General features: G+C 40.1%; 1 protein-coding gene across 1 annotated transcript; it reads left to right on the forward strand.

The window, feature by feature from the left end:
• The first annotated feature begins 2,348 nt into the window (after positions 1-2,348).
• Positions 2,349-24,981, forward strand: CHKA (choline kinase alpha). Its single transcript, XM_082318913.1, has 12 exons — positions 2,349-2,696; positions 6,824-6,935; positions 14,054-14,107; positions 18,219-18,332; positions 18,961-19,094; positions 19,379-19,483; positions 19,860-19,918; positions 20,792-20,879; positions 21,808-21,916; positions 22,397-22,503; positions 22,845-22,926; positions 23,702-24,981. Exons 1-12 carry the CDS (start codon positions 2,362-2,364, stop codon positions 23,759-23,761), a joined length of 1,359 nt encoding a protein of 452 aa, XP_082175039.1. The 5' UTR covers positions 2,349-2,361; the 3' UTR covers positions 23,762-24,981.
• The last annotated feature ends 455 nt before the right edge of the window (positions 24,982-25,436 follow it).

A 25,436-nucleotide genomic window follows, 5' to 3' on the forward strand; every position in this document is an offset into this window, starting at 1 on the left:
GCATTGCTTCCTAGGCTTTCAATAAGACCAAGTTCATGCCACTGCTGCCACATGGCTTCCTGCCCATTCAAATCAACCACATCTGAAATGCACAATGGCGGGATAACATGGCCGAAAGAACTATTACCCACAATTTAAAGACGAAAGTAATCTTAACCAGTAATGAATTCCCTAACCAACATTTACTTTCTGGGAACAATGAAAGAAAAATAATTTTGGTAAGTAACATATCGATATGCCTTCATATCAAGTAAACCTGTAGGCCCTTATGATTACTCACCTTTATTTCCATCATAACTTCCTCTACTGCTTTGTTCTCGCCTTTGTTGCACTGTACATGCTTGTGGCTCCCCAGAAGATAGGCCATGTTTGTTGTAAAACATTCTGAACAGTTTTCAAGTGAGTTACACCCTTTTTGTAAACTCAATAAATTGCAATGAGTTGTTAACTATTAATAAAATGTTAAAACAATAAATGATGTAATGAGCAGAACAAATGTCTAAAGGAAACGTGTATGGGCTTCATAGGGATCCAGGATACTTATCAAAATGAAAGTCATTACAGGACTAAGAAAGGGTGTGTTGTAATCAAAAGGATATAAAACAAATAGAGCCATAATGTTCCTATCTCCTTCTAAATTCTCTGAGGCTTTGAAAGAGATTATTTGAGGTTTTGAAGCAAAGCTTATGACTTGGTATGAACAAATGTCAGTGAAATGGCCAGCATTAACAAGTCTGGGGAGGGATGAGGGAAGGAGCGTATCAGGAAGTCCCTTGCAACCCAGCAATCCCCAGCTTTAACAATGATTGCCACAATAATGGCAACTATTATTAAAAGAGCCCACAAGCTTATATACAGTAAAAGACCATCAAGGGAGAACAGCCAAAGGAGGAAAAAATCAGGGAAGTGCAAAGGTAGTTCAAAGCTTAAAGGTGATTTATTCCTTTACTGTTCATTTATGATGAGGTGATACAACACGTTAGGCAACATCCTCACCCCCTCCGGTTGCAGGAAGGCCAGGAAAGCTGTGGCTCCTTCCAGCTGGCTGCGACATCATCACTCCAACACCCCTCACGTGCTGCGAAGGCCTGGAAGGCAGGTGCTGACGTTTTCCGTAACAGGAAAACGTCTTTCCACCGCCAAAACTAACAAAGAAACTCAACTTTGAAGCACTGTATGAGGAAATTATTTTTCTTCTTGTAGCTTACCTTTCTATTCAGACACGATTTTTTCCTAAGCCAAGAGAGACCGGCTTACCATATAGGCATGAATCAGCCCTCACACATAACTAAGCAACTCAGTAACTTCCCAGAAGAAGCAGAGTTTAAATAAACATATTGTTGATTTGTACAGCACAGAGACTTCCCGCACGTTTTCGTGGCAAGTCACGGGAGTGAATGACACCAGCACGTCAGGAGGCCTTGGCACGGCCGGCCCCGAGGGAACCAGCCCAATTCAACACCGTATTCCAAAGACGCGACGAAGGCAGCTCCACCGCACAGCACGCCGTGAGGGGACCCACGCCCTGCCCCGGCCAGCTGCCTCCTTCTCTGCTCAGTGCTCCCCTCCGGCTCAGCCCCCCAGCCCGGTCGAGCCCCCGCCATGGCCCAAACCTCCCCCGTTAACTCCTCCTCAGGCTTGAGCGGCGGCCGCCGGGCCGAGGGGGAGCGGCAGGTGCAGGGCCCGGCCCTCAGCGGCAGGCACAGAGGGGCGCTGGGAGGCGGCGGGGGCAGGGCTGAGCCCGGCGGGAAGGGGAAGCGGGGCCCGAGGGGATCTAACGGGGCGGGCCCGCAGGCAGGGGGCCGGGGCCGGGGCCGGGGCTGGCGGCCGCGCCGCCACCGCCGTGGGGACCGGGGGGGGGGGGGCGGGGTCACCTTCCGCTGCGTCCCCCACCCCGAGCTGCGCGCGCCAGTCACCGGGACAACGGGGGAACGGCCAATCGGCGTGCTCCGCGCCCGCCCCTCGCGCACAGGGGTGGCCGCGACGGCGCGAGCCAGCGCCTCGTGCTCCTTTGCGCACCAATCACCAGGCGCTCCGGAAGCTGGGAGAAAGCGCGCGCGCGCTCCTCGCGCTCGCTCGCAGCTTCTCCCCCTCCCCGCCCCCGCTCCAGGCCGCAGCCGGCAGCCGTGAGCCAATCAGGACAGAGGGAAGAAGCGTGAGGCGAGCGGGCCCGCGTGCTGCGCAGCCTATAAAAGGGGGGGCCGGGACCAAGCCCCCGGCTCACTCGCCGCTGGCGCTGACGGCGGAAGGACGCACGGGAGGCGAGAGCGCGTGAGCTGTCGCGCCCGCCCGCTCTTCGTCCTAACGGCCGCCGCGCCCCCTCCCCGCTGCCGTCGCCCTCTCGCCCGCCCGCCTCACGCTATGAAGACCAAGTTCTGTAACGGCGAGACCGACCCTTCCCCGCTCGGGCTCCTCCTCGGCTGCAGCTCCGGCGGGGGCGGCGGCGTCCTCCCCGCCGCCGGGCAGCCCCCCTCGCCGCTAGCTCACGCCGACCCTGAGGGGAAAGACCCCGTCGCGGCAGGCAGAGGCGGGGGCGTCACGACCCCGCCTTCCGCGCTGTTGCTGCCGCCGCCACCTGAGGAGGAGGCGCCGATCGACCCCCGAACGCGGCGCAAGGCGTATCTATGGTGCAAGGAGTTCCTGCCCGGGGCCTGGCGGGGGCTGCGGGAGGAGCAGCTGCGCATCAGCCCCATCAGGTCAGCGCTGAGGAGGGCGGGGGTGGTTGGTCCCTCTGGGGAGGGGGCGGGGCCGGCTGGTCGCTGGGAGTCCGAGCCGCTTCCTGGCGCGAGAGATGAGGGTCTCGCGTTTGTATTTTCTTTCTTTGTTTAAAAAAAAAAAATCCTTGCTAAATTTGCCTTCCTGGGCAGAGGGGAGCACGCTCGCTGCCGCGTGGCGAGCAACTGCGCATCCGCCTCCCGCATTCGCTCTGGGACGGCGCGGGCATCCCCGCTCCGCGCACCGGCGTGGGGGGTGCGGCTGGCAGCGGCGCAAGGCCGGCTGGACCCGCCGCCTCGGCGCGGGCGGTCTCGCCTGGGGGGAGGCGGGAGGCCCTGGGTTCGTTGCGTCAACACCCCCCCCCCCCCCCCCCCCCCCTCCGCCCAGGAGAGGGTGGTGGTGCGAGGCGGCTGGTACTGCAGCGCGGCGGCGGCGCCTGGGCCCTGAGCCGGGTGAGGGGCCCCGCACCTTGAGGGTAAAAGTGATGGAGCTGGTAGAAACCGTTGCACCGCGTACGGAGCTCTCTCCTGAGAAAAAATGTGCCTTTTTTGGCGTGGCCCTGAGCGCTCTGAAATTCAGAAGTTCGCAGGGAAATGCGGTGTATCGCTGATGTGATTCATCTTTTAGCATATATAGTTACAAGTACTTGTGACTCAGCACGTTGGCAGCAGAAATATGTGAATTGGGGATGTTCTAGAAGCCATATGTGATGTGTTTGAGATCCTTGCCTTCTTTGCGGAATTATAGTCTCTTTTGCACTGGTCCTGTATGCTTGTTAAACCGGTGTAAGTTCAGAGTTTCATTTTTACAGACTGCTTGTCTAGTGTCTTAGTGCTTGATCATTCTACCTGATCAAACATAGTTGCATACGGTTGCAAAGGATATGGTTGTTAGCTTCTCCCCTCGAGTCCTGAGTTTGCTTCCCTAGTGTTTCTACTTTTGTTGGTACACAAAATACAGGCAAATCTACCCCCAGTTAGCTAAGAGAGCATAAACTGTTGACAAAGCTCTGATATATAAAAGTATAATCAAAATGCATCATGCTCATTTCTAAATGTATTTTAAAAGCCTTACTAAAAATGAGCAACTCATCAAAAGCCAGTGCAGATAGTATTTGTATTTTTAGATCATTTCTCCTCACTTGGTATGGTCATAATAAGTTTATGAATGAAGAGAATTTTTAGAAGACTGATACTGTTCCTAGACACTAGACTAGTATGATAAGATGTCTGTAATCTGACTTGCTTAATTCTGTTTTCATCCTTGCTAGTGGCTACTGCTGACTTCAGTACTTATTTTCTAAAGCCTTAGGTTTTAGCGCGGCTATTTTTGCATTTCTTGAAAACTTCCCCTCTGAGATACCACTTCAAAATGGCTTGATGGTTTCTGGATTGGGAGGAAGAGAAGATGGGCTGAAACTTAAGAATGATGTGTAGAACCATGCTAATTAGCAGTTGCATTTATTTTGGCAAAAGTCTTTTCACCACTTTTATCTGTGGAGAATGCGGCATCATGTTGGTTTGCTGATTCTAGTTTCACAAAAGTCAAGCACTCAGTGTGCATTCTCCACTGTGTCTGTCAGTGTTGCCATTTTGACTGCATTAGTGCAAATCACGTTTGTGAACATGTGTTAGGTACTTGGTATCATGGGATGAAGGGGTCCAGTCCGTATTGTTTGAGAGTAAAAAAATAAATTCACATCTAATCAGAATGCAAGTATCTAAGCACATCTAACTGCTGTGGCTGTGATTTGGGGAAAGCAATGGGAAGCTTTGAAAATAGGTGACCCTTCTGGAAGGGCTTACCTTTTAAGTAATTTGTAGCAGTAGACTAACTGGTAGCTTTATCTGTATAAGAGTGATATACGCCCTTTTGACCCTTAAACAAGCTTCTGAGTCTGTTGACCTTTCAGGAGGAACAATACCTTTTATTAGACTCCCATATGGATTTTCTTGATTAGAGGTAATTTTGAAGTCTTGAGTGCGTAAAACTATAGTGAAACTTCTGTTTAATGGAGTTCAGCCTCAGTAAGACACTCCTATTTGTCTGGAGAGGTATAAAAAGAAGAGTTTCTGGGCTTTCATGCACTGTATGTGGGCTGAGCGTACTTCAAATAAGTAACGTAACTGTACAGGATTTTGATGAGCTCTAGTCTGGTATTTTTTGTAAAGTGGGTTTCAATGTGTTTAGTTCTTCTATTTAAGTATTGATATTTTCACCAAAGTCTACATCAGAGGCTTAGAAAAGGTGGCAAAAGTTTTTCAAAAAAAACTGTCTAGCACAGTTTAAATGAAGCCAGAAGTGTAGTTGGTATAATTAGCCAATGTTCTGATTGCATCTGAATAGTCTGGCTTTGCTCTTCATTTGATACCCTTTCCATCTGCCTGTTTTTTCTACCTGTTCACCTTCATGGTTCAAAATTAACTTCATACCTCTTGTCTCTAAACATCCTTTTTTGGATGCCTGCCAAGCCACCTGGTTCTCTTCTGTCTTCTTTCTTGACCATATTGTGCAGCTGCTGTTTTACCTTATTTTCTTGAGATTTTTTTATTCCTTCTTAGTTGTTGACTTTGGGTATGTAGGCTAGCCCTTCTTCTCCATATCGTCTCCCAGTAAATACATACAGGTCATCTACTTCTTGGTAGCCTTTTTCTCCAGAAGCTCTTTACTACTTCCCCACTGCGTTGTAAGAGAATCCAGAAAAATATTTGAAAAAGCATTGAGAGGAGTGTCAGGTTAGGACTAAGAACTGCATTTTAGCCACTGCATTTTGCATCTGCCATGGCTTCCTGCAATAAAAGCTCACTGCAAGGTAATGTTAAATACTTAGGGTTTGGGTGTTACAAAAAACTGCATTACTTTGTGAAGGAAATGACGACATGACAGATTTAAATTCTAGAGTTACTGCAGTAAGTTATGTAGCATGCTACAAGTAAAATTACTTACTTTTTAAATCTGTGCTACCTCATCCCTTTACTGCCAGCTACTGTATTTGGATTGTATTTGTTCTTGAAAGTTCGTTCTTTAATGGTGAGACAAGACAAGTTTTTTCAGTAGACCTGATTTGGATTTCTGTTTTGCAAGTAAACTAGAAGTTTCAGTACTTTTTTCTCTTATAGTAGAGGAAGAAGTAATAGGGAAAAATCTATTGCAGAAGGGAAATTTGAAAACTTCTTAATGAATATATTGATAATAAGATGCAAAAAGGCAATGTAGTAAAGAAAATATGGGTTGAGTAGACTGGTGTTTGTAGTGGGCTACTAGAAATCAAGAAACTTAGCTTCTCTAATCTAGTATCTATCTAGCTTGATAAACCTGTAGAAAACAAATGCTGTCACTTTTTCCTGTAAGAACACTGTTGTGAAACAGTAATTATATGAAAAGCCAGCATGCTTGTATAACCCCTGAATGATTGAAGCACAGGACTCCCTAGTTTGTGTCTTACCTGATAAGATTCTGAGGGTGACTTTAGTTTTGACTCATGTCATGAGTGCATGACCAATTTCTTTAAAATAAAGAACTCCTTTAATTGTAAATTTCAGAATTGAAAATGAGTCCCTGAGAATGATAGCATAAGTAAGACTTTAATCTGCAATGCTGTAGCACAGGTATTCAGGTTAAATCTTTGTAGCTAATCTTTGTGGCTGCCATGCCAGTGATACCAGCTCTTAATTCAAACTTAGGGTTTTATACTCACTGCATGGTTTTAAGCTTATTTGGCTGTCTTCTTGCTTGTTTGTGGAACCAAGTATATCTGACAAGACTCCAGCATCACTTTGGAGAAGTCCTGAAAATAATTAAGTTAACAAAAGTCTACATCTTCTCTTAATTGCCTGTTGCATTTTACGTCAGTTTGTTCATAGCTCAAGCTGTAGTTTGGGTCGATAAATATTGCTGGTGAACTATACATTAAGAAGCACGAAGCTGCCATTTTTTTTATTGAAGCCTTATATGTTATGAGTTATTGGTACTGTTGGGAAATTGTTTCTCATGTTAGAGTTGGTCAGTTAATCATACTAAAAGGATGATTAGTGCACCTCTGATTTGTAGGAAATGAAACATGTATGCTCATACAAGTTAGCTGATAAATGTACCTTTCTCTTGATAGAGGTGGCCTCAGCAACATGCTGTTTCAGTGCTCGCTGCCTGATACCATTGAGACAGTTGCAGATGAACCACGGAAAGTTCTCCTGCGCTTATATGGTGCAATTCTGCAGATGGTGAGTACGTAGAGTGCTTTGGGAGTGGGAGGGTTTCTGTAGCTTAATTGTAATGTGTTTGGAGATCTTAATTTGTGACACACTGCAAGTGTGTGCTGCTTTATCCTTTTGGGAATGTGTTTCAGTGGTAGTGGGGTAGATTGCTAGCTTAAAGCAGTTTTCTTCATAGTTTGTTATTGCCTGGAACTTATGCTCCTTTCTATACAGATCCTGACTGGCGTGTATCAGCTGAAGGCTCATTTGCTGTCCGTTTGATCAGTAATGTTTTGTTTATGGTGTTAAGTTTGGACTGTGGTGTTTCAGAAAAGCTATTAAAGTTTGCTTCTGTACAGTAGGACTTTGGCATAACTAGCAAGATCACAAGAGACTATAAACTGCTTAATTTTAATCTTGGTAGCATTTAGGAATCTTGGAGATTAAGGTTGAAGTTTTTGTCAAACTTATACAGTGCTCAAGCATTCTATTAGATCTCATGGGTAATTGTGTTGCTGGAAAATCCGATCTATAGTGTTAGAATAAAAATGAAGCACAAACATCAATACCGTACAGCCATCTCATTCCAAAACATGCTTTCCTAAATGTGTGATATGCCTTGTAGCTGGCATAGAAGCTTAACCAGATGTTTGTCAAACTCTTCTAATGTTACTTTTCTTTTATTTGGTTAGTAAAATGTAAATAGTATTGAAATTTGTCAAACCTTAAGAGAAGTGGTTGGCAAATCTGTTTCAAATTGTAAGGTTTAAAATCAAGAATATTTTGTAAAGGTAATCTCTTCTAAAGCTTACAGGCTGTTACCATAGGACTGTACAGCAGATCTTCTCTTACCCATCTGTGCTAGAAACTTGATTATATATGTAAATAAATAATCATAACATAAGTGTTTAACCTTATGAAAAATTGCAGCTTCATAAAATTGCATTTGGATGTTGGCAATTGTTTCTATTTCACTTAGAAGGTTTGGTTTTAGTATCCATTAACTTGCTATTTTCCAGTACTCAGTCACTTGCTTTGAGTAACTGATCCAATATCTGCAGGAGATTGACTGTTCCTGAAATTTCGGCCCATTCTTCCTGCTTCTGCTGCCTTCACCAAACTTACTATTAAAAAATCTCATTGGATACTGTCACTTAACTGGCTTTAAAGTGTTCTTTCAATATACTATGTGAGGTGTTAACTTTCCCGTGGTAGCAAACTTTACCAGAAATATGTAAAAGATTCCAGTGGTTTGAAATAGCATGAAATGCTTGGCTACACCACCGTATGTGTGTTGGGAAAGTTAAACTGTTAAACAAGAAAAGCGTGTAGAAGTTAATTCAAGCTTAAATAGTCTTTCCTTTAGTTTAAGAGAAACCAAAAGCAAAGTGAAAAAAATGGTGGTGAAAAACTTTGTTTTCAAAATGACTCCTAGGGTTGATGCTAAGAATTTTTTCGGAATTATTAATGGCTTTAATGTAATGCTGACTTAATATATAGAAGGCTTGAGTAGGAACGTGGGCTGTAAAACTGCTGTAGTGGTAGAACTTCTGTTGCCCAAGAGCTGTGAAGAAATATGGCCTTTCCCTTATATTTCAAAGGAAAAGTGAAGTAGACTAGAATTTGGTTGCCCTCCTCTTCCCTCAGGGTTTTTTTAACTTGCCTTTTCTGTGCCCCTATCCACTGAAGAAATCAAAACAAAATTTTGGGCTCTAAAATCAGAACTAATTTGGTTTGAAAATTGAAAGTGTGTTCATAACTTTCTAACCTTTCTACTCTTGGTGTTGAAGGATCTTTTGAGATGTCTAACTTCCTTTATTTCCATAGTGGCAGTGAAATGACTGCTCTTGTTGGTGCAGTTCACTAAAGGTTAAGTAAGCAGAGAAAGTCCCAAGGTAAAACTTTCAGATTGCATTGAGGTTCACAATTTTTGTCAACAAACATTTGTCTCTTCCAGCCCCTCTACCTTAAATGCAAGTTAAAATATAAGCAAACTGTTTTATTGGGGTATTTTGAAAACCTCTCTTAGGATTCTTATGAATTTCTGGGTGGCGATAAGCAGAATCTTCTGACAAGCCTGTTAAGAGGGAGTAATTTGATATTTTTTTAGTAATGTTGCTTAAGTTTAAAGCCCTATAGAAATTGAGGGACACTGCTTGAGTGTTGAGACCTTACGCTAAAATCAGTTAATTGAGACTTAATTCTCAATGACTTAATTGTAACTGCCACTGGGTATTAGTAGTTACCACTTGTTTGTTTGAGCTTTTGTAGGATGTTTTAACTCTCGTCCATTTTACTTTCTGTTGAAATTGGAGCACAAAATAGTGATAATATCAGCTCTTCTTATCCCTTTACTGTAAATACTATAGATCTATAGCAATCTGCACCAAATTCTTGTGTATATATAGAAGACGAGGTTAAGTTAAAATTTTGAATAGAAGTGAAAAATAGATACCTGATACTAAGTTAAGAATGAATGACACTGGCACCATAATTCTTTGAGCCACCTTTTAAAGGAACCTTTTTTGCAGTTTGAAAATAGCCCCAGTTTGCTTATTATGAATCTTGGAAGACACAAATGTCAGTACATGAAACTCATCCAATACAAACCATGCCAGTTGGCTAAAGCTGCCACACAGGGAAGGCTTTGTGCCTTCCTCTGTCATAGCTGATATGTTTAAGCCGATTTTTTTGTGTGCATGACTGTTTTGGGGGGAGTTGGGGGGAGATGGACTGAGCTGGCTCGGCCATTATTATAAATGGTTGCACTGGCATGGATGTTTAAAAATCAAGGACTTCTCTTGAGTATATCCTTGAGCAGAACTTTTTTTTTTAAGGCAAGTATTTGTGCTTGTGACAGGTTAAAGTACTAACCACATTAAAACTCAAATGTTTGAGGCACAATGCAGATATGTTCTACATTGAAAAAAGGGAAATGTCTTACTCTGCTTCACTTATTCTTGCTCCAGCTTAGTTGCTAAATTTAAAGGGGAGCATTGAACGTAAAACTTCCTCATGACAAAATGTCTTTAACTGTTGGCTATATCAGTGTTAAAACAACTGAAACAAAAGGTTATCCAGCAATATGCCATTTAATGTCCAGAGTTTAAGATTGGATTTCATATGCAGATCACTGTAGTGTTTCTACTTAAACTCAGAACAACCAAAACTTCCCATGTCTTAGAAATGCTGATAGGATTTCAACACGAGATAGCATCAACAAAAAAAAGAAGCTCAAATTAAGGTGAATTTCTTTGAAGTTCACCTATCAAAAGGTAACTTGGGGATTGATTCCCGTTCTCTTACACATGTCAAAAGAACCTTGAACTCTGATTCACTGCGGCTCTGTTACTTTGCGACAGCCAAAACAGAATCTTGTATATAAATGAGGAAAAACAAACCAGTATACATAATGTTTCTCTCTGGTCTCTCAATTTCTATGTGAGCAGACGCAAAATAAGTATAAATGGTTGCCACAGTTCTGTGGCAAATCTTTTTCCATACCTGCCTTGCTGCCTTTTATTTTTTGTAACTAAATAAAATGCAGACTGCTGTGTAACTGTAATTATCAACGTCTTCTGTGGTTGTTGGTGTCCATGTCTGTTTGTAGCATGGAGTAACTACAAATCCCTGGCACTGGCAGACGGCTTGAAAGAAACCAAGCACCTCTTACGGGGATATATTTGTGTTGGGTGGAGTTAAGGGTATTATGGGGGTAATGTACCACTTTAGTTGTATATGCATGTGTTCTCTGCTGCAGGCTTGCCCATGCGATCGTGCCTAGAGCACTCTGGTTTCCAGGTGACAGACACGATTCACGGTATAGTATGAGATCTCTGAAGTTGGAGCATTCTCTACAGCTTTCATTTTCTTTAGTACTGGATTTCATTGTTTAAAAATAAGACTTAAGTAGCACCAGCTACTGTCTGTGCATCTGAATGTTTACAGCAATAACAAAATATCAAAGTACTGCCCCTTCCTTTCCTCTGCTCCCTCATAAGAGAATGGTAACTTGAAATGAAGAGGATTAGAGATGTCTTTGTGGCTTTTGTAGGTCTTGAACTGGGAATTATTCTTCACATGCTAGATTCTAGGACTTCAGCAAATTAGTCTTCAGGTCTGGCAGGGATCAGTGATCAACAGCAGATTTTAGAAGCAGAGATAGTTATTGCTGAATCTAAAACTGTTTGTGTTCCCATACCCTGAAGTTCAAATCAATGTCTTCCAACAGCTTCTAGAATTAAGAAAAGCTTCCCCTGCATAGGTTGCCTCTGACCTCTCAGGCAGTTTCTTGCAATATTGTAATTCCTTGGGATTTGAATTCCTAGGGGTTTGTCTAAACCAAAGTGTTGCAGTATTTTGAAGTCTTAAACTACTAAAGCTCAGTAAACTCAGAAAAATTGAGTTATAATGCAAGATTTACATTTGTGGGCAGAGCTAAAGGTTATTTGGGGGGAAAAAAACGTTGCAAGTTCCTCCTCTATACAGAATTGTCCTGCCAAGCATCACATAGGATTTTTGATACAGAACTCATCTTCCAGATACAAGGGAAATAAATTTGGGGCATTAGGGAGAAAATGATGAAGAACTCTATTTTCTGTGTCAAACTGCCAGATGTGTAAGCACTGTCTGGTCGTCTTCTGATCACAGATCAGATAATGTGCAATGACTCCCATTCTAGGACTTTCATCTTGTACCTGAAGCTTCCTGCTTTAAAATCAATTTACATGATCACAAAGTAGAATCTATAACAACTTCTGTTGTCTCTGCATATAGCTGTCCTCACTAAAACTGTAGTGAGCTTTCTTAATCTGCTTTGCGAATAAGCCTTCCCACAATAAAAGAAGCACTGAACAAAATTTAAAGAAATATTAAAGATGTAAAACACATGTCCATTTCTAGTTAATATTTTTATATAGAGAGAGTGATTAAAAACTGCCAGCAGTTATTCAATCATTCCTTTATTTAGGTAATTAAAATCTCCTCATTGCCGTTGAAGTAAATAGCTCCCAGAATTGGACATAAGTTGGAGTGAGCTATTAGAGTTTATGGAAAAACTGAAGTTGTGGTTGGTTTAGCCAAGAACACACGAGCTAAATATGTAGATCAAATACTTCATGGTATGAGATGTTTCACTTTGAACCACTGTTCTCACAGGTGATTGTGCAGTCAGAAAACAATCAAATCCTACCACTTTGACATCTGTTGAACTCTTAGAGTTAAACTCTTAAACTTCTGTTACATAAAATTGCATACCACTTACTTCATTCTCCTTCACCACATGTACTGGAGACTTTCCTAATTCTAGGCTGAGTACATGGCCACTTGTGAAGACTGATCCTCTCCAAGCTCCCATTCATATTTGCAAGTTATTTACGAATTACTTTGTGTTCATTCTCCTCTGAACACTAATGCTCCATGCTGAGGGAACAGAAAAGAGGAAGGGATGCTGCAGAAGTCTCCTTTTGTGATGACTCTGCAGTACACATCCCTAACTGTCTCTTTCTAATGGCACAGTAGATGCCATTAGGCTATCTCCAACGCTAATTTGAGGTGGACTCTTAGAACTGGCTAGCTCTTTATACAGTATGACTTCTGGAAAGTGGATGCCAATTCAGGTTCTAGGGAAAAGCCTAATCTGCTTACCTTCTGATGAACTGAACCATTCTGAGAGCACCATTAATCAGGAAAGACTCCTGGATGGTGAGTAACTTTCTGACTGTTCAAGAAAAATCTGTAAGATGCAAGAGTGGTATTGATGTAGGACATGCTTGTTCAGAGAAGCCCTCTGTAAATGACTTAATGCTATTGAGTAGTTACGCATTTAGCTTTAGTGAATATGTTTTGACTTTATTAATTTCCTTGAAAGGAATATAAACTAATAGTAGTTTTCATATTGTCTTGTTTTAAACTTATTATCCTAGTGGAATGGGAAGTACTTGCTGAAAGATCATCGATTCATGTTAACTATACTTCTTCTATAGCTTCTGAAATACTGTAACTGCATAGCTTGTGTAAATCATTAGCTTGTTGTATTGTACTTAAGGCAGCTGGTGTTGCTTAACTGTATTCCATTAAGTTCATATTTCCACCCTTGTTTTGGACATGTTAGAGCTTTGGAACAGAAAGGTATGCACACGGTTCTATGAATCAAATGTTTTTTGTTCAGAAGGTGAAGATGCAGGCTACCTTTATGGGCCTCTAAAGCTAGTCTGGTTTAAACAGTCAACGGTGGAATTGCAACATAAATAGCAGCCACAAACTGTCACTAATTCTAAGCAAATATTTGCTTTCTCTTCTCCTTACCTTCAAGCCCTTTAAAGGACAAGGTTTTTATTACATCTTGAATTTTAAATGTGCAGCTCTATTAAAAGCATGTGCCATTGAGGGTTCAGTTGCTGAGGGTGTGGTTTGATACTCTGAAACTGCTTTATAATGACTGTTAACAATCCTAGCACAATACATTATGCATGGAATTTGTTAAAGTTTTGCTAGTATACTGCAGTTCTTACTGAGTCTTCTTTAGCTTACGTGGGCAGTTCATTTAAAGAAAAATCTTGGATTTGCACAGCCAGTGGTACATTGTACATATATCCTAGACAGCATACTGTAAATAAGGAAATTCTAGTCACAAGAAATTTGGAAAATAAGGTAATAGAAAAAAGCAAGTGTTTTGCAAGCTTCATAACATGCCTCTTCTAATAGTCCTTCTAAGGCTTTTATGCAATCTCTGTAATGCATCTCTTAAGTGCTTTAGCTGCAAGAAGAATTATCATCCCAGCTGTCATGCAGAGAGACTTAAATTTCTCTTAATTAAAAAATGTTCCTCTAAGCTTATGATACATTGAAATCTTGTTTTGAAATACTGGGAAACAATAAAAACATACCTGAGCATCAGGTCTCAGGCTATTTACAGGAATGGCTTGGTCTCAGTGGCACATCCTTTTGCAAGATTTTGGAATTGTTGGAATAGTATGGTGGGCAGAGGTCAGATGGATACTAGTGCTGTAGCTGTCACAGATCAAGACAGTGTTGAGACATCTAGTTAATTGTAGCTGACACTTCTACTCCCTTTGTTCTGGTGGTTGCAGGTTAATCATGTTAAATTTCATCTTCTCATTGTGTTTGCTTTTTCTCATTCATAGAGGTCCTGTAATAAAGGAGAGTCTGTACAGTCTCAGAAGGAAAATGACTTGCAAGTAAGTAACTAAATTTGCTTATTTCACAGAATTTTCTAGATGATAGAGAAATGTGGTGATCCTGCTTGTTCTAAACCAGTAGTTATTCCACCTGGTGTCTGGGCTGTGTTTCTAGAAATGTAAACAGTAATGAAGAAAAAGAAATCTATTTGCTCGTAGAAGTAACATTATAATGTGAGTGTCTGTACATAGTTTGGAAAGATTTAAGCATTCCACATTAACAAGAGACACCCTCCCCCCAATTCTACCCTAAATGGCTTCTTACCATTTCTAACATTGGTATCAGTACAGCTGATAATACTAGGCTCTTCTTTCTTTAGTAGAGGAAGATGAGTACTTTGCTTTACCTAATCCCTATTTTATAATACATTGATGAACTCTTCTGAGGAAAGTATATGGAGCTGGAGGGAACTTCTTGAACACGAGGTGTTTCTGATGAGCATTGTGCTTAGATCATATGTGTTCTGCAAACTTTAAACGTCTTGCATTTGGAACCATTTCTGCTCCTGAAGCATAATGTTTAGCTGAGTGTAATTTTTCATAAAGTCATCTGAACAGAATTTGGTAATTTAGATTTCTACCCTGGCCGTATTTTTTTCAGTAAGGGATAACATTGCAGCATGTTAGCCAGATGCTTTGCTTATGTACTGCTATCATTTTTCAGCTCTGTAATGGTTTTGGCAGTGATTAGGGAGAAGTACCTTTTACTTGTTTGATAAGTGCTGCTTTTCTCCCCTTGTATTTTCTGCCTTCTGGGAATGCCATCTGAAACAGTTCAAGCATTTGGTTTTTTTTCTAGTGAGTTGAAACTGGTTGTAAAATTTTTGTTGTTGAATGACTGCTTTTGAAGTTTTGTTGAACTTCCAGTTAAGTTTACTGGAACAGTTTCAGTCAGTTGCATCAAGACTGAACTGAAAAATGTACTGGTTTGATTCCTCAGTTTTCTTCAGAGATTAAAAAATGGAGGTGGGTTGACTTCTCCCCCACCCAAATCCAGTAAAAAAGTTCCTAAAGTTATAAAAGAAAACAAAAATCCAAACAAGCCCCACCCTGGTGCCAGCAGCTCGTAGAAGTTTTGCAGTACAGGAAGTGAGGCTTTGAAGTTCAGAACTGTCTTTGTTGCCTGAAAATAGTGATTCTGTGCTGGTAGGTTATTGTTTTCTGCTATTAATCTCATAGTGCTGGAACTTCACTGTTGGATCAGTGTACTCAAGAATTCCTGTCAGGATGGATTTGTTAATTTTCTTGAGTCTAGGTAAAAATTGTAGGTAGGTTTGATCAGAGGAGTTAATATCATTCTTTGGAGAGAAGAAAAACCTCTGGGTAATTCCAAAGTGTTCTGGATCACTAGCAAAAGCATTGTAGCTGTTCTGAGCTGCCTGGTGTTTGACAACTGTGACTAGAGATGGGTTAGTCTTCTGTCAGCTTGTAAGGTCTTTTAACAGGGATTGTCTATGTTTTACCTTGCTTTTGCTATAGTTAGGGGTAATTTTCCTCAAATATTACTATTTCATCTGTTTTATAGTGAGCTTTTTGTTGAAGCAAGAATGAAGCAGAAGCTTTGGTTCCAACTAAAGTATAGAAAGGCTTTTGATCTCTTCTTGCCTGACTGGGAGTTGTGTACTGGAAAAGTCTTGTAAAGAGTGTTTATAATTCTTAAGTTTGAAGTGCAACATTCAGCTCTAAGTATTCACTTAAAAGTGTGAGTGGTCAAATCTTCTCCAGAAGCTTGTTTTAAATATAAGTGCTCATGGTTACATCAGTTTGAAACTGATTAAAATTGAGAGCTTCAGAGCTTAAAACAACAGGTTGTTGTCTTGCCAGTATAAGTATAGTGCAAAGTATTTGAAGGCATTGAGATACATAATTTACTTAGTTATAATGCTTGATCCTTTAAAAAGTCATCATTTAACTGAAGGCTTAGATACCTAGATTTGTTCGGTGTCCATATGAAGTATGCTGTAGAATTTTCTAATGTCCTTTAGTGGTTTATTTCCACACCTATACTTGACAGTAGTGTATGTAGTGGAGACTTGGTAAAAGGTCCATCAGGTGTTATGGAGGAGAAGCCTTTGTGCCTGAGATATGATGGTATTATTCTAGAGCTCTCATTGGACTTCTCAAGTGACCATTCTGTTACAGTAGAGGAAGTTCTTCTGGTGCTCTAAACTTTTTTGTCTTTTAAGAGACAGGCACCAGAGCATTCAGACTTGAATATTCTTATACTGCTGCTTTTAGATAATATTTACCTGTACTTTTTAATCTTGAAGCAGATCTCTCATGGAGAGATGCAGCCACCCTTGTTAACACTGCTGACACAGAAGCTTACAAACTTGCAATCGTGTAGTTGTGGATTACCTGAAGGTTCTAAATTTTTAAGCATGTCTTAAAAGACTAGGGCTAGGCAGACATGTGGCAGAAGTAACCCAGAAGTGCACTGTTGAGTAATTGGAGATTTCACTATTTCTGGTTCTCACTTCTGATGCATTAAGCATTAATGAAGAACATTTCTTTGGCACTTGCTGTTATCCAAGTATCATGAGTTGTTTTTTCAGTAAGATGTGAAAACAAGGAACTGACATCTTAATGGGAACAGCCAACAGGATTGCTGTAATCAGACTTTTAAAACACCCGGGTGTTGTACCAGGCACGGACAAATTCAATATCGACTAATAATGGAGTAGACATTCAGTAACCTGTTTCTAATTTGCTTTTTGCTGCTTGGCATTAGGCTTCAGAACTGAAGAGTTCAGATCTGTAGTGGTGAGGACATGTGAAATGATTAAAAGTACATATTTTTGGTGCATTAGTTCTGCTTTGAGGAGTTGAGGTGGAAAAACAGTGGAGGACGTGGATGCAATACATTCATATGCAAATCATCTTAAACTCTCACTATTCTTGGTGATTTTTCATTGACATTATACTTCAGAACATAGTTATGTGAGTCTTTCGTACACTTCAATATGAAATGCTAGAATTTCTTGAGAAGATGCCAGAATAATAAAGTGTGGGCCAGTAATAAAAATAATTTATCAACAGAACTGCCTGGAGTCTACTCAGGAGTGGAAGTTCTATAGAAAGAGTTATTTACTGTCTGAGACTGCAGTAAGTACAGTAATGCAAAAGGCTCTGTAGTCCAAAATATCTGAGAGCTTTCTTAATTTTGTGCTCTTAAGTGTCATGGGTCAGACTTTGAGTGGCTCAAAAGTAGGGAGAGGCTTAGCAGACCTCTAGGATTTGAGTACAGCTGGATTCTGGTTAACATAATTGATGGAAGTTGTGATTTATACTGTGGCTTCTGTGTTTACTTACAGCTAATCTTACCCATCAAGAAAGCTATACTTCAGTGATGTGAAATATGTCTTGAAAATACAGTTAATTTCTACTAATTTTTAAACAGTTATATTAAAAAGCTGTCTGCTTGTGATTGTTATGGACTGAGTTTATTGATGTAAGGAAAAGCTTGAAGTTATTGAAACTTGAGGTATGTTTCAAGGTAGAAGAGGAGGAATGTTTATTCACACACACATGCTCCTTAGCAGGAGTTTAAATTATTCTCTGTTTGGGGGGAGAGAAAAAAAAAAGAGAGAAGACCTAAAATATGCTTAACAGAAACAAATCCTAAGTCATTCTTCTAAGTGAAAAACTGGTTAGTTCAGTCGTTCACTTCATTCACTTGCATAGTTAAAATGTCCTTTTGTGGGGCAGTGTTCCAGAGTGTGTTAAAATAGCCAAGGATAATATTTATAGTTCCTGTTCTGTGCTTCAGTAGGATAAACTCCTTCAGGAAATGAATTTGTGGAGTTCCCACAGGTTAGGGAAGAGAGAGTGTTTTGGTTTTTGCATAGTTTTCCTTTGACCTGGCCCACCAACAGTACTTGTTAAGTAATACAGGTTTTCCTCCCCAGCTTTAACTTGAAAGCAAAATACTTGCATTGCTCCTATGCTAACCATGAGTTGTTAATAGTCAAGAAACTTTGGTTAGTAAAATGTTGAGTCTTCTTTTAAAGCTAACCCTAGAATTTCTCACTTTGTAGCAGTTTAGCTGTTGTGCACACCTAAGTTCATTTCTGTGCAAGCACCAACTAATGCTTTAATTTTTTTTTTTTAGGGAGCAGAAGCCATGGTTCTGGAAAGTGTTATGTTTGCCATTCTTGCAGAGAGAGCTCTTGGCCCAAAGCTGTATGGAATCTTTCCACAAGGGCGACTGGAGGAATTCATTCCCGTAAGTCCTGTTCATGATTAGTTAGTGGGCTGCTGGTAGCTGTTTTAATTGATCATGACAAGAAGGTCTCTGGGCTGCCCGGAAAAGCAGGGATGTGGGAATGGAATACTTAGCAGCCTGTAGTAATTGCTAGCCGTAATTTGATACAGTTATAGTGGGTGTTGGAGAGCCCAATTATAGCTCTTGCCAGGGAGAGATATCTAAAAACTCTTCAGCTGTAGCAGAGACTAATAAATGAAGATAAAAAGCCTGTTAGATACCAAACATAGCATTGGAAGCTATGGAGTAACACTTCCCTTTAACAGCAACAAGAGCAGATGGTTTTGATGTTCTTAAATATTTATACCCAGTCTGCTTTGAAGATATTCTTAGTGTGAGTTGTGATGTTCCCCAGGTCTTGATTTAGAAGAGAATTGATGAAGTCATAAGTCAGCTAGGCTGGCTAACTTGGCTTTTCCAAAGACAGCAATTTTGTAAGTTCATTTGGGATGAAAAAAGTGTATTGTTTGAGTACTATGCTAGTATTTTATACTATACTATATAGAGACTCATGCTAGTGTTTGTAATTAATCACACTTTTGTACTTAATTAATTAACTGTATTTCAAGAATACTATATTTCATTACAGAGCAGGAAACTAAGTACTGAAGAGCTAAGCTTACCTGACATATCTGCTGAAATAGCTGAGAAGATGGCTAGATTTCATGGCATGAAAATGCCATTTAATAAAGAACCTAAGTGGCTTTTTGGAACAATGGAAAAGTAAGTTATGCAATACTTTAAAGTATGGAAAAAAGGTGACCTGTTGTAATTTTGAAAAGCAGATAATTCTTCCTGAATGCCTGAGAGCACAAGCTCTCACTGTACCCAGAAACTGTTTCATAGTTACTTGAAGAACTTAAATTACCTTGAAGAATAGTAACATTTTCTTTAGTAACTCTTTTTTTTTTAAACTTTCTTGGGTTTAGTTTAAATGGTATCTTAGTATGGGAAGACTAATATACTTATTGTCACAAATGCTGTACTGTTGTCTCTGTTTTTACCAGATATCTAAATCAAGTGCTGAGGATTAAATTTACCAGGGAATCCAGAACTAGAAAACTGAACAAACTCCTCAGTTACAATCTCCCCCAGGAAATGAAAAATCTAAGGTAGGCTTATTTTGTCTACCACTATCTTCCAATTTGCAGAGTTTCAGTATGAATCTGTATACTTGTTCAAATACATTATACAGTATAATACCCTATATTCATTTTACTTTACAAGTTGGGGATTGCTTTTGGTTCTGTAACCAAACTGAGTCTCATATGACTACGAACTGATACGATCAATTGCTGATCTGACTTGCTGATCAGTGAAGTCAAACTTCATTGTCCTGATCGATCTTGGGCTCCTAATTGAGAAAACAGGGTCTTGCTAGAAATGAATAGTGCTTCAAATTCTTACTACAAAATACATTCTTTACTTGGAAGTGGAGCTGGACTTAGTGATTTGTTACTTAAAAGATGCTATATTGCTGTTTTCTAGAGCTATGCTTGAAGCTACTTCATCACCAGTCGTATTTTGCCACAATGACTGTCAAGAAGGTAAGCTGCTAATATTTCATGACCTTGTTCAATGATACATTATTAAGCTGTGGTCACCTGTTTGCTTTCTGAGAGGTAGTCGTGTTATCAAGATACTGCTCTGGCAGCTGACCTGAAACAGCAGCCTGTGCACTCCCAGTGTGCAACACTTGCAAAGCAAAGTGCATTGGCTTCAGCAACCCTTCTGGCTCATTAGGAGAAGGTCTAGTATCATAACTGGATTAAGCCAAGCATGTACACATGCTCTGTTAGTATGGGTCAGTTGATGATTGGAGCCTTGGGTGTTTTCTGCTAAGACCATACCTTTCTTAGCTGTCTGCAATATACGTGATCAGATAAAGCAATCTCCCTGTTATAAAGGAACAGGCTGAGCTTTTCTGTAGGTACTGGTTGAGGCAAATATTGGAATAGCAAAGTGATCAGTCTGGCTTTCAAGCTGATGAAAAGCAATTCCTGTCCCAAGTGTTGTGTGATCAATCATAGGGCTATGCAGGTATGAGAGATGCTGCATAATTTAGATCTCAAGCTGTGGAAAGAAACAATGCAGGAAGGGCTGCTAAGGCTGACAGTGTCACGTGACTTAGCTGCAAGCTAAACACTGGAGAAGCAGGAGCCTTAGGAGAACAAATCTACCTCTGCCTGTACAGAAGAAAACTTTCTTGCTTTCAGCTTTACAAGGTTTATAGTATATATATATCAACTTTCAATGAGCTGGTATACAGCCAGTGCAACTTGGCTTTTCCTGTCATTCTGCTGCGCAGATGTAAGGGATAACTGGGATTAGCTGAGCAGTGTTTCTTAAAATAGAGTATTCCTTTTCTGTAATTTTCCCGTGACTTTATTGAATAAGCTGTATTACCTTAAAATTTTCAGGTAATGTCTTGCTTCTGGAAGGCAGAGAGAATTCAGAAAACCAAAAGCTGATGCTCATTGACTTTGAATACAGCAGCTATAATTACCGGTAAATCACTACTTTCTATTCAGCAGGAAGGTGTGTTGCTTTCTACATGATACAGTGGGAGCAAGTGCTGCACTGCTGATTGTCTGTCTATTCTAGTGAATTGTGTTCTGCTCTATTAGTGGTGGACAGCAAACATAACTAGTCAAAACGGCTTTGGTCCCGATGGCATTGAGTATAGGCATACAGCAGAGTCAAAGCTGTTGGAGCTCATTGGTTGTCCAGATTTAGAGGGCCTGTTTGTGCACAAATGGCTTCTTGCTTGCATGTCAAAATTTCTTTCTAGTGGGGAGATGAGGAAAATGGTAGGTTGTATGTGTCCATATGTATGTAGGGCAGGTTTGCTTTGTGTTTTTTTTTCTGCAGTCCTTTCAAATGGCTTTCTCATATGCACAGATGAGAGTAATCCTAGGTTTTTCACTACACGGTTACACAAAATGCTATCTGTTATTACCTCAGTCATCTAGTACCTGTGTTTAAGGATGACCTAAGTGTATGGAGTCATTGGGATCATTAAACATTAGCACAGCTGGAACATGATGGAACTCTGAATTCCAATAATGTACAAGTGGGATATGTTAAATAGTTTAACCTCTTTGCCTGCAATAATGCTAACATTAGAGATGCATATGACTTTGTGCTGAGATGTAGTGCATACTCAAGTATTTTAACTGTCTCCATTGGTATAAATCTTGGTAGCAAACTGTAGTATTTTCATGTAGCTAGTAGCTTTCATTCTTAATTGCCTGTCTTTACTAATTGATTTTAATAACTTGCAAAAAAGTTGTGTTCTAATCATCAATTCTCTACCTCCTTTAGCAAAACTTCAGTAAGTTCTAAGTAGCCTTGTGCTTTTAAACTTGATTTTAGGTTTGCTTAAGCGAAACCAGATTGCCAGTATGCAAATATTGAGTGTTTGTCTCTTTTTCAGAGGATTTGACATTGGAAATCACTTCTGTGAATGGATGTATGATTACACGTATGAGAAGTACCCATTCTTCAAAGCTAGTGTTCTTAAATATCCTTCAAAGAAGCAACAGGTAGGCATATAAGACACCATTAATAAAATACTAGTGCCCACAGTCTTCATATCTTAATTCTCTTTTTCAGTTCTGTTTTGGTCTTACTCTGTCCCAAGACCTTTCCTCCATGACTTCCTTAAATATAACGCTTTCTGTAATCCTGACTACCTTTGCTTTAAAAATCATAGAAACTTCATAATAGCTGTTCAGGATAGAATATTTACTGTGTGTCATGTAGCTATCCACCACAAAAAGTCCCGTAGTTGTAGACTGCAGGTGTGAACTTAGTTGGCAGTAGCAAAATGTCCTAATATTATGGCTTTTCTTAAAGCAGGCTTCTGAGCAATTAGTAGAACCACCATTAATCTTAAAGCTAACTCCAGCACTGTTGATGTTTTTGGAAAAAATAAATGACAACTTATTAAAAGGCCTGCCTAGTTCTGAAAGAAGCAAATATGTCTTGAGACAGAGTTGTAACTTTGTTTACTTGCCTTCCAGCTTCATTTTATCTCCAGTTACTTGTCTGCATTCCATGATGGCTTTGAAAATCTGAGCAATGAAGAGAAGTCCAAACTAGAAGAAGAAGTGTTGGTAGAAGTTAACAGGTAACTTGTCTTTCACAACGGTATCTTGAAACTTCCACTGTGACACCTATACTTGTATACCTCACTCAGTGGAGAAACTTCAGCTAAGAGGGATTCTAAGCTCTTTATATGTGGTAAAGAAAAATCTGTCTACTGTAATCTTTAGGTATGTGGTATACAGTATTAGTGGAGTAAACAAAATACCACTCCATCAGGAAGCTAATGGAATTATTTTTATAATGTCATACTTGAAGAAAAGGTGTGGACATACCCAAACCAGGGAATGCTATTCTAACAGGATATTGAAATAAGGTGTTGTGACTTAGCTGGGTATTTCAATAAACGTAGCCTTGTAATTTCAGGTTTGCCCTTGCATCACACTTCTTCTGGGGTCTGTGGTCTATTATACAAGCAAAGATCTCATCCATTGAGTTTGGTTACCTGGTAAGTTATTTAATCATAGTTTCATGTAACTAAAAATGTATACTTGTACATTATCAGAAAGTAAATTAAATGGCTTCTCACAGCAACTAGTATCTTCTAAGTGGAGTAAAACTTCTTAAAATCAATGTGTTACTAGTTTGTGCTATTTCCTTATGAATGTAAAGAACATCTAAGATCATAAACTTCAGAAATTCTTCCCATTGTTGAATATGTGTCAGCCCTTGCAGTGGGACGATGCCTTGCAGAGAAGTATTCTTCTGCAATAAGGGATCCCATGCAAGAGGGAAGCTAGCTTACAGTAAATGTGAATTTGGAAATTGAGTAGTCAAAGTGCATGTGTAACAACATGTTGATATTCGGTGTGCAACAATATCAATGCCAGGTAGCTTGTTGTGCTTGAGAAATAGATCAGTCTAACTCCTGATACATGTTTAGTGTACTGTAAAGTGGTACAACGTCCAGGTACACTGAATATCCTGCGGGAAGTGTTGCAGAAGCCATCCTTCTTAGTGAAATCCTGACCTTTTAGTTCCTGTTTTTTCTGACATGCTGGCAGCAGCTAGTAGTGTTAGAGTTGAAATAAGATTGGAGGAAATTTTAAGAGGCCAGAACGTCTCTGGAGAGATTATCCTTCCCAGATAGAGCTAATTAATGCATTGAGATGATGGATTAGGAAGGTAACACAGTTAATACCTTCATTATGCTTTCCCATCCCAAATAAGAAAACTCAGTAGTGTTTACTGTATTGAGTACTGAATGTCCCTTATTTCTCCAGGAATATGCATTATCCAGATTTGATGCATACTTTGATCAGAAGAGGAAGCTGAAGGTGTGAATGTGGGAGGAGTGGCCTGTTGGTTACTGTACGAAAAGGGCAGCTGGACAGAACTTAAACTGTGCTTAGGCTACTGTATCTCTAACGAAGGTGTCACTGAATTCCAGTTCCTTGGAACGCAGGTGTACAGTACTGAAGACTGTATAAAAATGACTTGTTTACAGTTTCGTAAATACTTGGAATGAGATTGGGAGGCAAAAGTAAAATACAACAGTGCAATATCTTTAAACCTTTTTGATCTAGAAGGTATTTTATATTATGGGAGAAGCTTACAATTAAGTGTCAATACCACGTGCATCAGAACAAACAGTGTTACCGTGAGTACATTTTGGGGGGGGGTGGGGGTGTTGGCATTATGATTTATGTTGTAAGCAGAACAGTTGTAAAAGATGATTCATTGTAGACACTGCCTCTTAATGAGAAGAAGTGAAGGAGACAACTGTTAAACTGTGAAGTACGCTTAAAATCTTACTGTGAGATTAGGTTCAACATGCCCCATGAACACTATCTTCAAAGCTGCTGATCTGTTACACCACTTTAACCATAAAGCAACTAAACACATTGAAGCAGTATGCTTTATAGTGTTACCTACATATACATGAATGTTTCTCTTAAGCTGGTGTGCCTGTGAAGTATGAATGAACTTTGAACTGGACATCCTGAAGGAGTTTGTCTTGAACTGTTCATTCCATGTCCTTCAAGAACATGCTTTAGCCCAGCCTGGTTGTCTCTTAAAATGCTGTGTCCTGCACAGGGGGTTCTGTGGGCTGGCAGCACTGGGAAGAGTGCCTTGAATTGCTCTAGCAACTCCCCAGATAACTGGATTGGGATTGGCAATACTTGTAATTGGAGCCCATCTCTCTTCTTGTGTTGCCACAGTATATGGCTGTAAGAAATAGTAAAGCCAAAGACTGTGGAGAACACTTCAGGAAATTGCTGTTCTGCCTCTCCAATGCTTAGGTGGCTTGGGAGGTGCGTTTCTTGCACCTTCAATTTTCATCATGTTCCAGCAATCCAGTAAAGTGGAGCGTCTTGTGGGGAACAATAATGTGTATATTGAAACTTGAGTATAATCTGTGTACATGTCACCTAAAGATTACTTTGGATTTTTGGGAGCTTGTTTATTTTGAGTGTTATTTGTTTGTGCTTTCTAACACACTATTATAAATAATAAAGTTCTAAGTCTACCCTTTTTCACTTGTATAGCAAATACTGTTTCAAGCAGCTGAAATGTGCAGCATTTCATGTACTGTATAGCATAACTTGTAAAAGCTGTCATTTTATTCTCTAGTATAGAGAATCATTTTCCATACACTCAATTATTAATACTTTATAATAAATATAAAGCACTTAAGAATATCAACTATGATGTTTTTAAGTCTTTGTTATATCTGCAGGATAAATAGATGCTGTTTCTGGCCTTAGTCTATGCTGGAAGTACTTTCTTGCTTGCTTTCAAAGGCAGACTAATTTAAGCTTTAGGCTCAATGCTGTGGGATATGCCTTCTACTTAAATGTGTCTTTAGCATTTTTTTCTATAACTGAATACTAACAGAAAGCGTGGGGAAGAAAGGTGGTTACAGTAAGTGATGAAAAGTAGACTGAGGATCAGTTTATAAAGTCTATAGTTTTAGAGGTGGGAAAAGATTTAGGTTTAAGCACGTTACTGTATCTG

This window comes from Platalea leucorodia (genome assembly GCF_965183815.1).
Source record: "Platalea leucorodia genome assembly, chromosome: 7".
Lineage (NCBI taxonomy): Eukaryota > Metazoa > Chordata > Aves > Pelecaniformes > Threskiornithidae > Platalea > Platalea leucorodia.